The 12,026-nt window shown below is 41.3% G+C and overlaps 1 protein-coding gene across 5 annotated transcripts in view; it reads right to left on the reverse strand.

The window, feature by feature from the left end:
* Positions 1 to 12,026, reverse strand: part of NME7 (NME/NM23 family member 7) — a 139,108-nt gene that overhangs the window by 43,195 nt on the left and 83,887 nt on the right. For 4 of the 5 annotated variants that reach the window (XM_061628292.1, XM_061628290.1, XM_061628288.1 and 1 more), the window contains 3 exons: positions 8,931 to 8,995; positions 7,300 to 7,368; positions 5,784 to 5,885 (listed from right to left, as the gene is read on the reverse strand). In XM_061628292.1, coding sequence (XP_061484276.1) covers positions 5,784 to 5,885; positions 7,300 to 7,368; positions 8,931 to 8,995 — 236 coding nt within the window. Of the gene's footprint in view, positions 1 to 1,572; positions 2,693 to 5,783; positions 5,886 to 7,299; positions 7,369 to 8,930; positions 8,996 to 12,026 lie in introns of those variants that run through there. The other variant, XM_061628291.1, reaches the window with a different exon arrangement.

Below are 12,026 nucleotides of genomic sequence, written 5' to 3' on the forward strand. Positions count from 1 at the left end.
TTGATTCCATAAAGGAAGCACAGACCTGAACTTATAAGATCTGAACAGGGTGGTTTATGACAGATGCTATTGGAGGTTGCTGATTCATAGGGTTGCCAGAAGTTGAAATCGACTTGAAGGCACATAACAACAACAATACAACATATACAACAATGTATCATTGGTGTTGCCCAAATGCCCAAGAAAACAAAAGTGTCTTTGCCTGCTACCAAAACAATGACAAGGTTGGTATCAGCCAGGCCTCCCTAGGAGAGCATTCCATAAAGGAGGGGGGATACTATAGAAAACGCCTGTTCTCTCATCGTCACCCTCTAGACCAGCCTTTCCCAACCAGTGTGCCTCCAGATGTTGTTGGACCACAACTCCCATCTTTCCTGACCATTGGCAATGCTGGCTGAGGCTGATGGGAGTTGTGGTCCAACAACATCTGGAGGCACACTGGTTGGGAAAGGCTGCTCTAGATCTTCCTCACAGGTGGCATACAAAGAAGGGTCTCAGATGATGATATCAGGGTCTCTGGGCAGGTTCATACGAGGAAAGATGGTGCTTTAAGTATAGTACTCAAGAGTGGTGTAAAGCTTCGAAGGTCATGACTAGAACCTTAAGACCAGCACCTTGAATTGGGCCTGGAAACAAATTGGTGGCTCCTGCAAATCCATACATTGTTGCCAAGCTGCTTACAAACTCACTCCATTATAATCATTATTAGTATCTTTCCAATTAAAGTCAGATAGACTTTGTAGTTTCCTGATCTTCCTTTCCCCCACTTTTTGAAGATTGGGACATTTGGCCAGTAGAACAGCAGCTCAATATGCACTTCAATGTTGCAAACATGGCTTAGAAGCAAGAGGCAGACATTGTAAAGCACAGTTATTCATACTGTTTTCTGAGTAACAATTACTGAATTGCCATAGATTGGAGCATGATTGATTAAATTAGTTTAAATAGTATTCCAGAGACACTGCATTTTGGTATCTAATGGAAAGAAGAAAGAAGGCAATGGTCCTGGCTGAATAAACAATCTTTTATGTTCATGACAACAGCTAAAAAGGACACATGTTGAAGTCTCATTGCTCTTTTTGCTTGTAAACCATGATTCTAGCTGCCTCAGTACAGAAGCCATATTAGCAGGCAAGCTGAACTGAACATTTTTCAAATGTAGGCTTCCAGATTTATGCATCTAGAGTTGGTCCACATGTATATGAAAACATTTTATTGAACTAGACACGTCTTTGGAATTTCCTTCCACCAATAGATATACCTGATGCTATCCTTGTTTTCTTTTTGGCACCAAGTGAAAATCTTTCTATTTACCCAGGTATGAAGTTTGATGAGATCATTTTATCTTACTGTATTGCTCTGCTGGTCTTGTTTTATCGTTATGAAAATTGTGATGTTATTATTTTATTAAAAGCCACTCAGAGCACCACCAATGTGAAATTTTGGGGGAAAAATAGGCATGGGGAAGGGTGATACAGAACTACAGATAGAGGTAAGAAAATAATGATCACTATATTCTTTGAGAATATGCAAACATTCTTTTTATTTATGGTATTAGAATATTATACCCAGCTGTGCACAGTTATAATAGCTCAATTGATTGTATTAGAAGACAATAACAATTAAAGTATTTACTTATTTACTAAAATATTTGTATACCACAATTAACAAGACAATATTAATGCAACTCCATTCTAGAAATTCTATTAACATCATTTACCAAGAGATGTTAAAATAAACTGTATGAAGTCTATATCTAAAACCCAAGGTTTTGACTAATAATACAAGATTTTAGAAGGTGACTATTTTCATGCCACAATCAGAGCTGCTTCTTAGGGGAGTGAGTGTAGAACGCATATTTATATATTTTAAGTTATTGACCTCAGTGAACTTCCAATCTCGGAATGTCTGCTCAAAATTGTCCTACAGCACATAAAGAGGTAACCAATAATTACATTTCATCAAATGAAGAAGTGTTCCACATGCTGTAATTATAAGGACTTTGCAAGTGAACAGAGTACAAAAAAAAATAATTGTGTCATATCCCCAAAACCAATGTGGGGAACTTTTGACCCTCCAGACGTTGCTGAACTACAACTCCCATTATCTCTTCTTGCTGGGGCTGATGAGAGTTGTAGTTCAGCAACATTTGGAGGGCCAAGAGTTCCCCACATCTGCCCTAAATACAAGCACATAGCTTACACATGCTATGCAGTGGAGCCAGTCTGGTGTAGTGGTTAGTGTATCAGACTACAACCTGGGAGACCAGGGTTCAAAACCCCGTTCAGCCATCCAAGTTACATCCTTGAGTGAAGATTCGAATCTTAACTCCATCAACACGGGGAGGGACTCCTGTCTCTCCACAAATCACAGTGTTTGTCAATCATCATTATACCTCAAGCATTGTCTGAATTCACCTTTCATCAGTTAGTCCATCCCAAGGGTCTAACCCTGGCCAACATATACCAAAAACTATGAGAACTGAAGTTAAAGCAGCCTTCTCCAATTGAATGCCCTCCTGATGTTTTGGACACTAACTCCCTCAGCTCCAGCCAGCATGGTCAGTGGTTGGGGATGATTGGAACTATAGTCCAGTAACATCTGGAGGATCAAAGGGTCCCCATCCCTGAGCTGGACACACCTGAGATTGTAAAGTCACAAGTGCTCAACATCTGTTTCCAAGAAAGGGAGTCTGGAAATAACAAAATAATTCACAAGATGGTCAAAGTCACTTAAAAAAAAAGATATCTATCATTTTGTCCTTCTGAAGGAAGACAACTACTTCATTCAAAGGGAACTTGTACTCTCTCAGCTAGCTTTCATTAGCCAAGTGGACATATTCTAACGCACACTCAGTAAATTCTATCAGAGCTTTCCATTTTCCCCTGAATGTATCTTTTAAAAGTAAATGCTACCTCACAGATCTAACAAGCTATGTATAGGTTGAGAGACTAGATAAGAAGGATATAGCTCCTCATGTGGATTCTACAAAACAACTTGAATTTAACAGATAGCAGATTTATATAACTCCTCACCCTACTCATATTAATTCAGCATAACTGGAAAGCCAATGATAGCAACCTTGATCCTAGAAATAGTCAACTTAGCATCAAATGAAAAAGGCTATATTCAAGCACACAGACTTGGGAACAATCTGGTCACACTTTTCTGAAACATATGAGGAATAAAATTATTTATACCCCTTTTCAACTGACCCTTTATATCAGAACTGCATGCTCTATATTCAAATACTTACTGTAATTTCAGTAACTCAGAATATCTGTAAGGTTGCAGAGACCTGCCACTCAGCAAGAAGCGTAGTAATGGAAAAGATCTAACTGAGTACTCTCCTACAGAGCTGGCTCAAGACATTTCGCTGCTTGAGGTGAAGGACAAGATGGTGACTCTCCCTTACAAATCTGATCAGACTGGTAGTCAAATCTTACTTCAACACTGGCAATGGTGCAGTGTCTTCCACTGTATCCAAAGTCAGCAGTCTAGCTTAGGGGGCATAGGGCAAACAACATGCCATACACAGTTCTGGTCACTCCCCATCTCTCAGCATCTGCCTTACAGTAGGCCCTGACCTGCTCTCCCTTCATCTGTCAATGATCCTTCCTAAATTAAGGAGATCTACGCTGATAGAGCAGTAGGAAAAGAATACCTTAGATCTACTGCTTGCTATTCCACAGTTGTATGAGGTTGCCAAGAGAGCAGTCAAGCCTGAACCCTGACAAAACCGAGGTACTGTTCGTGGGAGACAAGGGAAGGTTGGGGGATGTTGACCTGGTCCTCAATGGGGTACAATTGCCCCTGAAAGACCAGGTCCGCAGCCTGGGGGTCATTCTCGACTCCCAGCTGTCCATGGAGGCTCAGGTCTCAGCTGTGAGCCAGGCGGCGCTGTAACAACTCCATCTGTTACGGAGGCTGCGCCCCTACCTTCCCAACCATCTGCTCCCATCGGTGGTACATGCCCTCGTCTCCTCTCGCCTAGACTACTGTAATGTGCTCTACGTGGGGTTACCCTTGAAAACGGTCCGGAAGCTGCAACTGGTACAGAATGCGGCTGCTCGCCTGATCAAAGGCAGCCGCTGGCGCGATCACATCACTCCAGTGCTGAAGGAGTTGCACTGGTTGCCGGTTATTTTCCAGGCCCAATTCAAAGTGTTGGTTTTGACATTTAAAACCCTATATGGTCTCGGCCCAGTTTATCTGAAAGAACGCCTCCAGCTTCATCAAGGATGCCGCGCAATAAGATCAGCCTCAAAAGGCCTCCTCTCTATCCCACCAGTTAAAACAGCTAGACTGGTGAGGACTAGGGAGACGGCTTTTTCTATTGTGGCTCCCACTCTGTGGAATTCCCTCCCAAACGATCTCCGTCACACCCCTGCTATGATGAGCTTCCGCCGGGCCTTGAAGACCTGGCTCTTCAGACAGGCTTTTGGGGTGGGTTAGGTTTATTACTACTGTTGAGATTTTAATGTTTTAATGTATTTGTATGTTTTTATTCTGTACATCGCCCAGAGTGGCTGGACAACCAGCCAGATGGGCGACTAACAAATCTAATAAAATAAATAAATAAATAAATAAATTTCCAACAAAGCTTCGGACCTATTACCTCCTTAAGCCTCTTGAGGTAGGCCGAGGACATAAAATAAATATAAATCTTTGTCCGCAAAATAAGGTAATGGTGCAATAATAGGGTCTTATCGACTAGCTCAATGGCAGTTCCGTACATTACTACGCTGTCATATAGAAGAGATGAGGGAGAATTTAGTTTGCATTTTAATGCAAACCTACCTAAATTCATACTTCTCAAACAAACCTGAGAACTGAAACAAAGCTGTCCTTCAATAGGGGGGCAGCATTCATAAAAATACTTATATTAGGGGGAACTGCTTGGGGAAATGTGTGTACAGTAGGGCCCCACTCATACGGCAAGTTCCGTTCCAGGCCCCTGCTGAAAAGCGAAAACTGCCGGAAAGTGGGGCCCTACTCAGTTGAAGTGCACGAACTGCCCGCCCTACAGCTGGAGCATGGAGCTGTAGCACACAATCAGCTGGAGCACACAATCAGCTAGAGCATGGGGAGCTTGCGCGCTACAGCTGATCGTTGTCAGCTGGAGCGCGGTGGCTGGAGCTCCCTGCACTACAGCTGATCGCCCCACTGGCGCCACCGTATTAGCAGAACGCTGACAAGCAGGGCCCCGACAAGCAGGGCCCTACTGTATTAGTAAAAATGCTGGTAAATTTTCCTAAGGACATTTTTAAGAAACAATGTGGCAAACTGAAGTTTGGAGAAATAAGAAGCTGAAAGAAAAGGAAATTGACAGATTTGTCTACCCATTTTAATAAGTGAGTGGCAAAACAGATGCAAGACAAGAGATCTACAACTGAAACTACCCACTTTTTAAATTTTAAAGGAGCTGTGAGGGCTCCAGTTTTGATTGGAGGAGAATTAGGACAGACAGTGTTTAATGCTCCCCTTCCCCCATTTGCCCCATCTAATTCCACCCCAGCTGCTATGATACCCACTTTGGCAGGAAGGGGTGGATATGGGCATGTGTATCATACACATATATTTTCCCCCTGTAAGACTAATAACAGCTTTGGAGGGAGGAGGAGAAATATTTAGATTTCCTGAGAGATTTCCTAATCTCCAATTACAACTGAAGCTAACTCCCCCAAGGCTCCTTTAAAGTAAAAACAAAAACATTGATAGGGTCAATTTAATACATCACTTCCCTTTTGACCCTGGTACAAACTTCTGAGTAAGTTACTTACAGGATCAGAAGGCCCACAGAAGTCTCTGAATACTTTTGTAGGATCTATTTGTCTAATCTCTAGAGCTATACAAGGTCCTGAGCAGAGTTCTACAACCATGTCCTGCAACAGGAAAAAGATAACAGATTGTTAAATGATTTTGTAGATTTATTACACAGCACTGTGTATAAATTTGCATCAGGTTTATCATTTTCAGAAAACATAAGACAGCCCAGACAGTTCTGCATGTTATGCTTTCAAAGGCAGTTCTATTCATTCTGGCAGGGAAGTTCCTAACAAAATGCATCCATTCTTTGGGACTTCAACTTTATTAACATCATGAGTCTCCTCAGACCATTATGGCCACCTCAGTTTTCACTCCTAACTCTAGATCATTTATGAACAAGTGAAAAAGGACAGGTCCTAATGCCAATCCTTGGGGGACTACTCTTGCTTACCATAAGTTAACCCGGCACCGACTTAAGCTAACCTATTTGTAATTTCCTGGATCCTTCAAAAATTTGTATTACAAATCATTCTATCTTTGGTCACTGTTTTAACCCTGACATCTTGGCTTTAATGCTTGTACAGTCCTGGCAAATACTCACCCAAATATCAAAGATCAAAGTGTCAAGGTGTAGCATGCAGATTCAGCAAGACAAAATTAGGAAAAATATATTTATGGTAGGAATGATAATGAATGACAAGAATTACGAGAATGAAGGAAATAGTTTAAAGAAGGGGTTTCCAAAGTGGCACCTGTAGGCACTGATGTGTCCACTAGTACTCCTATGGCACCCGCGAAAGGTCTCAGTAAATATCCCCTAAAAAATCTACAATGCATGACAGACTGTCTGCTCTTCCTGCTCAGTTCCTGCCTGCACTGGTTTCGCTGCTTCTACACTGAACATGGTCCCTTAAATATTGCTACATTTCATTGGATGCCAAGACTCCTAGTCTCTTATCTGTTTTGAACAAAGAAGAGATGCTTCTCTCTGTGAGCAAGTGCAATGGTGGATGTTTTATGTGCCCTTACCCTATTGATTGGACAACTGACTGAAGGGCATGGCTACATAATTTTGTGTTCCTGTCTTTTTCTGCACTTTGGGATGTGGCAGCCATTTTGTTTTATGCTGTCCCAAAGGCAGTCATTTTATGCTATGCCATGGCAGCCATTTCAAACTGGTGCCCAGAGCTTACCGCAATTAAATTGTCATGGTCGCTTAGTACTTTTTTAGTACCACATTTCTTCTTTTACAGTCCACCAAAATGACTGAAAAAGGCAAGTATTATGTATCTCACAATACTGCGCCAAAATTAAAACCGCCACTTGTGCAGTTCATCTTGCCAATTCAAAAACATTACTAGGTTGAATTCTTTGCTGCTGAGGCAAAGAGCAGTACTGCAGTATAAATTTATAATCCCTCCCACTTGTGTCATGCCCTCTACAATACCCAAAAACTTTCAGGATGGTCCATTAAGATTCTATCAAAAATGGGTTCCACAAAGGAAGAGAGATTTTATAGTGTTTACTTACAGAATATTCAGCAACAACACCTTTGTAAATTGAGTAGAATTCCTCTGCATTTGCACGGTCCATATAGAACTGCATGTAATAAAATATAGAAAGGAAAACTGTTGTTCTACTCATCATGAAACAAGTGAAAACACCCCAAGCTTTCTTGTTGTCCGTTTTCATCTCAAACACAACCCAAGTAGGATTTAAATCATTTCTCAGTTAATCTCTCACAGGGAATTATTTGGCAAAGAATCTGATAAAATTAAAAGATACCAGAGATCAAGACCTTATCTGTCACTGTTCCATGTTCAAATATGTATCAAAAAAAAATTGGGGGGGGAGGGCTATTGAATCAGCTACATGCTGTATTCATGCTGGAGTGTGGGGAATGACATGACAAACAGAAGATCTAAACACATTTGAAATGATTACACGTTATATGAGCATTAGCTGGCTTTCCAAAAGGTTACCTGAAGGAACACGTCTATAGGAGCCAAGATCATGCAGGGAAGCCCTTTTCACAGTCCTTCCATTTTCCAAAGTGCATTTGGCGAGGACACAACAGAGGGCCTTTTCAGTGTCTGCACTCCAGCTTTGGAACTTTCTCCCAACCACGGTTCAATTACCCCTTTTCTTTGTTGTCATTTCAGCATCAAGCAAAGACATTTTCATTTAGTCAAACCTTTGGCCTGCCAGGCTGACTTGGTTATTGTGCTGCTCAAGATATTTAATTGCTCACTGTTTTATACCTGAATTTTTACCGTTCTGCCTTTCTGAAAGGTTTTTATTTGCTCTTTTACATTTGTGTTGGTTATACATCTTTTATCATCACTTATGGATTGTTATCATCTTGTTCTTAGCTGCTTTGAGTGCCATGGGCAAAAAGGCAGGATATAAATTGAGCTAATAAATAAATAATGAATAATTGTAGACAACTGACTAAATGGTGGTATAAATATTATATATAGCAAAACATACCTATTCACCTACTATGTATGACTCCAGATAGCTCTGACAAGCAGACTAGCATTATTTCCATTTTAAAGATGAAGAAATTGTAAGACTAAGTCACCCGGATTAGTTCACATCAGCCAAGAGGAACTGAGCTTATGTTCAAATGAAACATAATAGGGTGTTATTCACCCACCTGTTGGGACGGGGAAGAAGACTCACTGCATGAGTGAGAAAGAGAGAAAACAGCAGCTCACACTGTTCTGTCTTCTCTGTAAGAGGAAGCAGCAGGCACGCCTCAACATACACTATTCACAGCCTGATCCTGTCAGTTTCTGTTCACCAAGTTCAATGGGATTTATTCTCAAGTACAGGGTTCTTCTTTACTGGCCATGTTTTTGGGGAAGTATGGTAGAGTTGAAAAGCCTAGTTGTTTAATTTTCTGTGTTCTGCAAGAGAGCAGATTGGGAACCTGATACCCTTTTAATCAAGTTAGATGTGAGAAGCAGCTAATAGGTTTGGGGTTGCTGCTGTCCAAGGTGAGAAAGTGAACTCACCAGAAGGAAGGCTGCCATGCCTCTCCTGGGTGAAATGGATTAAGGAAGTAATGTAGGACAGCATGCAGTAAGTGGCAAAGGTTGGAGCTTTTTCTTCCCCACCCCAGCAGAGGAAAGATCTGAACAAAAAACTGGAGTTACCATCTGCAAGGCTGAGATTTCAAATCCTCCATCAAGTATTGCTCTTATAATCTTCCCGGTCAGACCTGTGGGGGAAAAAATTAAATGAAAAGTTAAGGCTTGACTATAGTTTCTGTGTCCTGGGACTACTTTACCACAGTTCTCCACACGTTTATACATTTGCTTTTATGAAAACATTTGTGGCTTGCACATTTACCAAGCGTATATGAGGCAGACAGCAATTACGCATATGGGCCCATATTAACTATAAATATCTGTGATCAAGCTAGGAAGAAAATGCCACTATTTGGATTCCATGCCACCCAACGCTAGCCATCTTTACTCAGAAGTAGATCCCACTGCAATCAGTGGGCCTCACTTCCAAATACACATGGTTAGGACTGGGCTAAGGCCAAGTAGTACAAATTCCTGACTAAAACAAATTCAAATTTTGTAAACCACCCTCCCCATTTACTGGCTTAATCCCAGATAGTACAACTCATTCAGTTTACATTGGTTTTCTAGCTGGCCTAATATTAAAGATGTAACAATATTTGGAACTTGGGGAAAACTTTGGAACTTCTTTGGAAACAGGAAGATAATACAGACTGGGACATAAGATCAAAATATAACAGAAAGACTAATCTACATGCAATTATCTGAAGCCTTTCACAAACCACAGCTGCATTTTTCAAGTATAGCTCAACGGCTAGAGGGGGTGTGTGTTCGTGTGTGCGTGTGTATGTGCATGTAAAAACTTGGATTTGATTTCTGCATCAAAAACAAGATCATGCCTACATTCGAGTTTTTGGGAATAGGGAAACCACTTAACAAATGTTTTGGTGCTCACAAGACTTTGGGAGGGGGAGGAATTAAAACATTTAAAAACATTCAGAACTCACTAAATAAGGAAACTGTCTATTTTAAAATTAGGAAGACTACATCTTTAAAATGCGATTTTAAATGAAAAGTCAATTCAGAGCAACAGATTAGATGCTAGTTTAGGATTTAATTTTTAGTGACAAAATCCAAAAGAAATTGCAGGCATTACTAAACACAACTGAAGGAATGCAATACTAATCCTAGCAAAAATGCATAACAAATAACTTTGGGCATAAAAAAAAACCAAGAGAAGGAAGGTTTTATGTCTCCAAGACAGCATTAGGTTACCAGGCACAGATAATCTTCAAGCACATTTTAATCATGTGAACTGATGCGGTACAACATCTACTCTGCGGTTTAACAATTCATTGCCTTGTAACACATAAGGACAAAGAAGGCAGATCTAAGGACTTAAGAGCAATCAGAGTGTGCTGGGTTTGGTAAAAGCTACACTGCGTAAATAGCTATGGGTTGGAACAACAACATGTACATTTAGAGTTCCAGTGGTTAACCTCATAATTGGTTTGACAGTACACATGTTAGTCAGTGACTGGATTCAGAAAACACATAGCTAGATCACGCCTCCCTTCATTTTTGTCTTTTTTCATGGCTGGAATCCAAAAGGCCATACATACACCCTGCCCATTGTTGCCCCTCACTCTGCCTCAAAAAGTGCTTCTGATGATCAGAGTAGAATACAACATCACATGGGAACATGCCGCCACAAATGGCTGGCATCTTCATAACACTACATGAAATGGTTTCACCTTATGCATGAAGGAAGGAGGATATGGATTCTGGTTAATTTATTTGTCAAAGTCACTGAGGCTGCAATCCTCTACATGTTTGCCTTCTGGCTTCTGCAAGGGAAAGTCCTGTCTTGGCTTCTGCAAGGGAAAGTCCTGTCTCAGTAACCTATTAGAATTCTTTGAGAGTGTCAACAAGCATATAGATAGAGGTGATCCAGTGGACATAGTGTACTTAGACTTTCAAAAAGCATTTGACAAGGTACCTCACCAAAGGCTTCTGAGGAAGCTTAGCAGTCATGGAATAAGAGGAGAGGTCCTCTTGTGGATAAGGAATTGGTTAAGAAGCAGAAAGCAGAGAGTAGGAATAAACGGACAGTTCTCCCAATGGAGGGCTGTAGAAAGTGGAGTCCCTCAAGGATCAGTATTGGGACCTGTACTTTTCAACTTGTTCATTAATGACCTAGAATTAGGAGTGAGCAGTGAAGTGGCCAAGTTTGCTGACGACACTAAATTGTTCAGGGTTGTTAAAACAAAAAGGGATTGCAAAGAGCTCCAAAAAGACCTCTTCAAACTGAGTGAATGTGCAGAAAACTGGCAAATGCAATTCAATATAAACAAGTGTAAAATTATACATATTGGAGCAAAAACTCTTAATTTCACATATACGGTCATGGGGTCTGAACTGGCGGTGACCGACCAGGAGAGAGACCTCGGGGTTGTAGTAGACAGCACGATGAAAATGTCGACCCAGTGTGCGGCAGCTGTGAAAAAGGCAAATTCCATGCTAGCGATAATTAGGAAAGGTATTGAAAATAAAACAGCCGATATCATAATGCCGTTGTATAAATCTATGGTGCGGCCGCATTTGGAATACTGTGTACAGTTCTGGTCGCCTCATCTCAAAAAGGATATTATAGAGTTGGAAAAGGTTCAGAAGAGGGCAACCAGAATGATCAAGGGGATGGAGCGACTCCCTTAGGAGGAAAGGTTGCAGCATTTGGGGCTTTTTAGTTTAGAGAAAAGGCGGGTCAGAGACATGATAGAAGTGTATAAAATTATGCATGGCATTGAGAAAGTGGATAGAGAAAAGTTCTTCTCCCTCTCTCATAATACTAGAACTCGTGGACATTCAAAGAAGCTGAATGTTGGAAAATTCAGGACAGACAAAAGGAAGTACTTCTTTACTCAGCGCATAGTTAAACTATGGAATTTGCTCCCACAAGATGCAGTAATGGCCACCAGCTTGGACGGCTTGAAAAGAAGATTAGACAAATTCATGGAGGACAGGGCTATCAATGGCTACTAGCCGTGATGGCTGTGCTCTGCCACCCTAGTCAGAGGCAGCATGCTTCTGAAAACCAGTTGCTGGAAGCCTCAGGAGGGGAGAGTGTTCTTGCACTCGGGTCCTGCTTGCGGGCTTCCCCCAGGCACTTAGTTGGCCACTGTGAGAACAGGATGCTGGACTAGATGGGCCACTGGCCTGATC

This window comes from Rhineura floridana, chromosome 5 (genome assembly GCF_030035675.1).
Source record: "Rhineura floridana isolate rRhiFlo1 chromosome 5, rRhiFlo1.hap2, whole genome shotgun sequence".
NCBI classification, from domain to species: domain Eukaryota; kingdom Metazoa; phylum Chordata; class Lepidosauria; order Squamata; family Rhineuridae; genus Rhineura; species Rhineura floridana.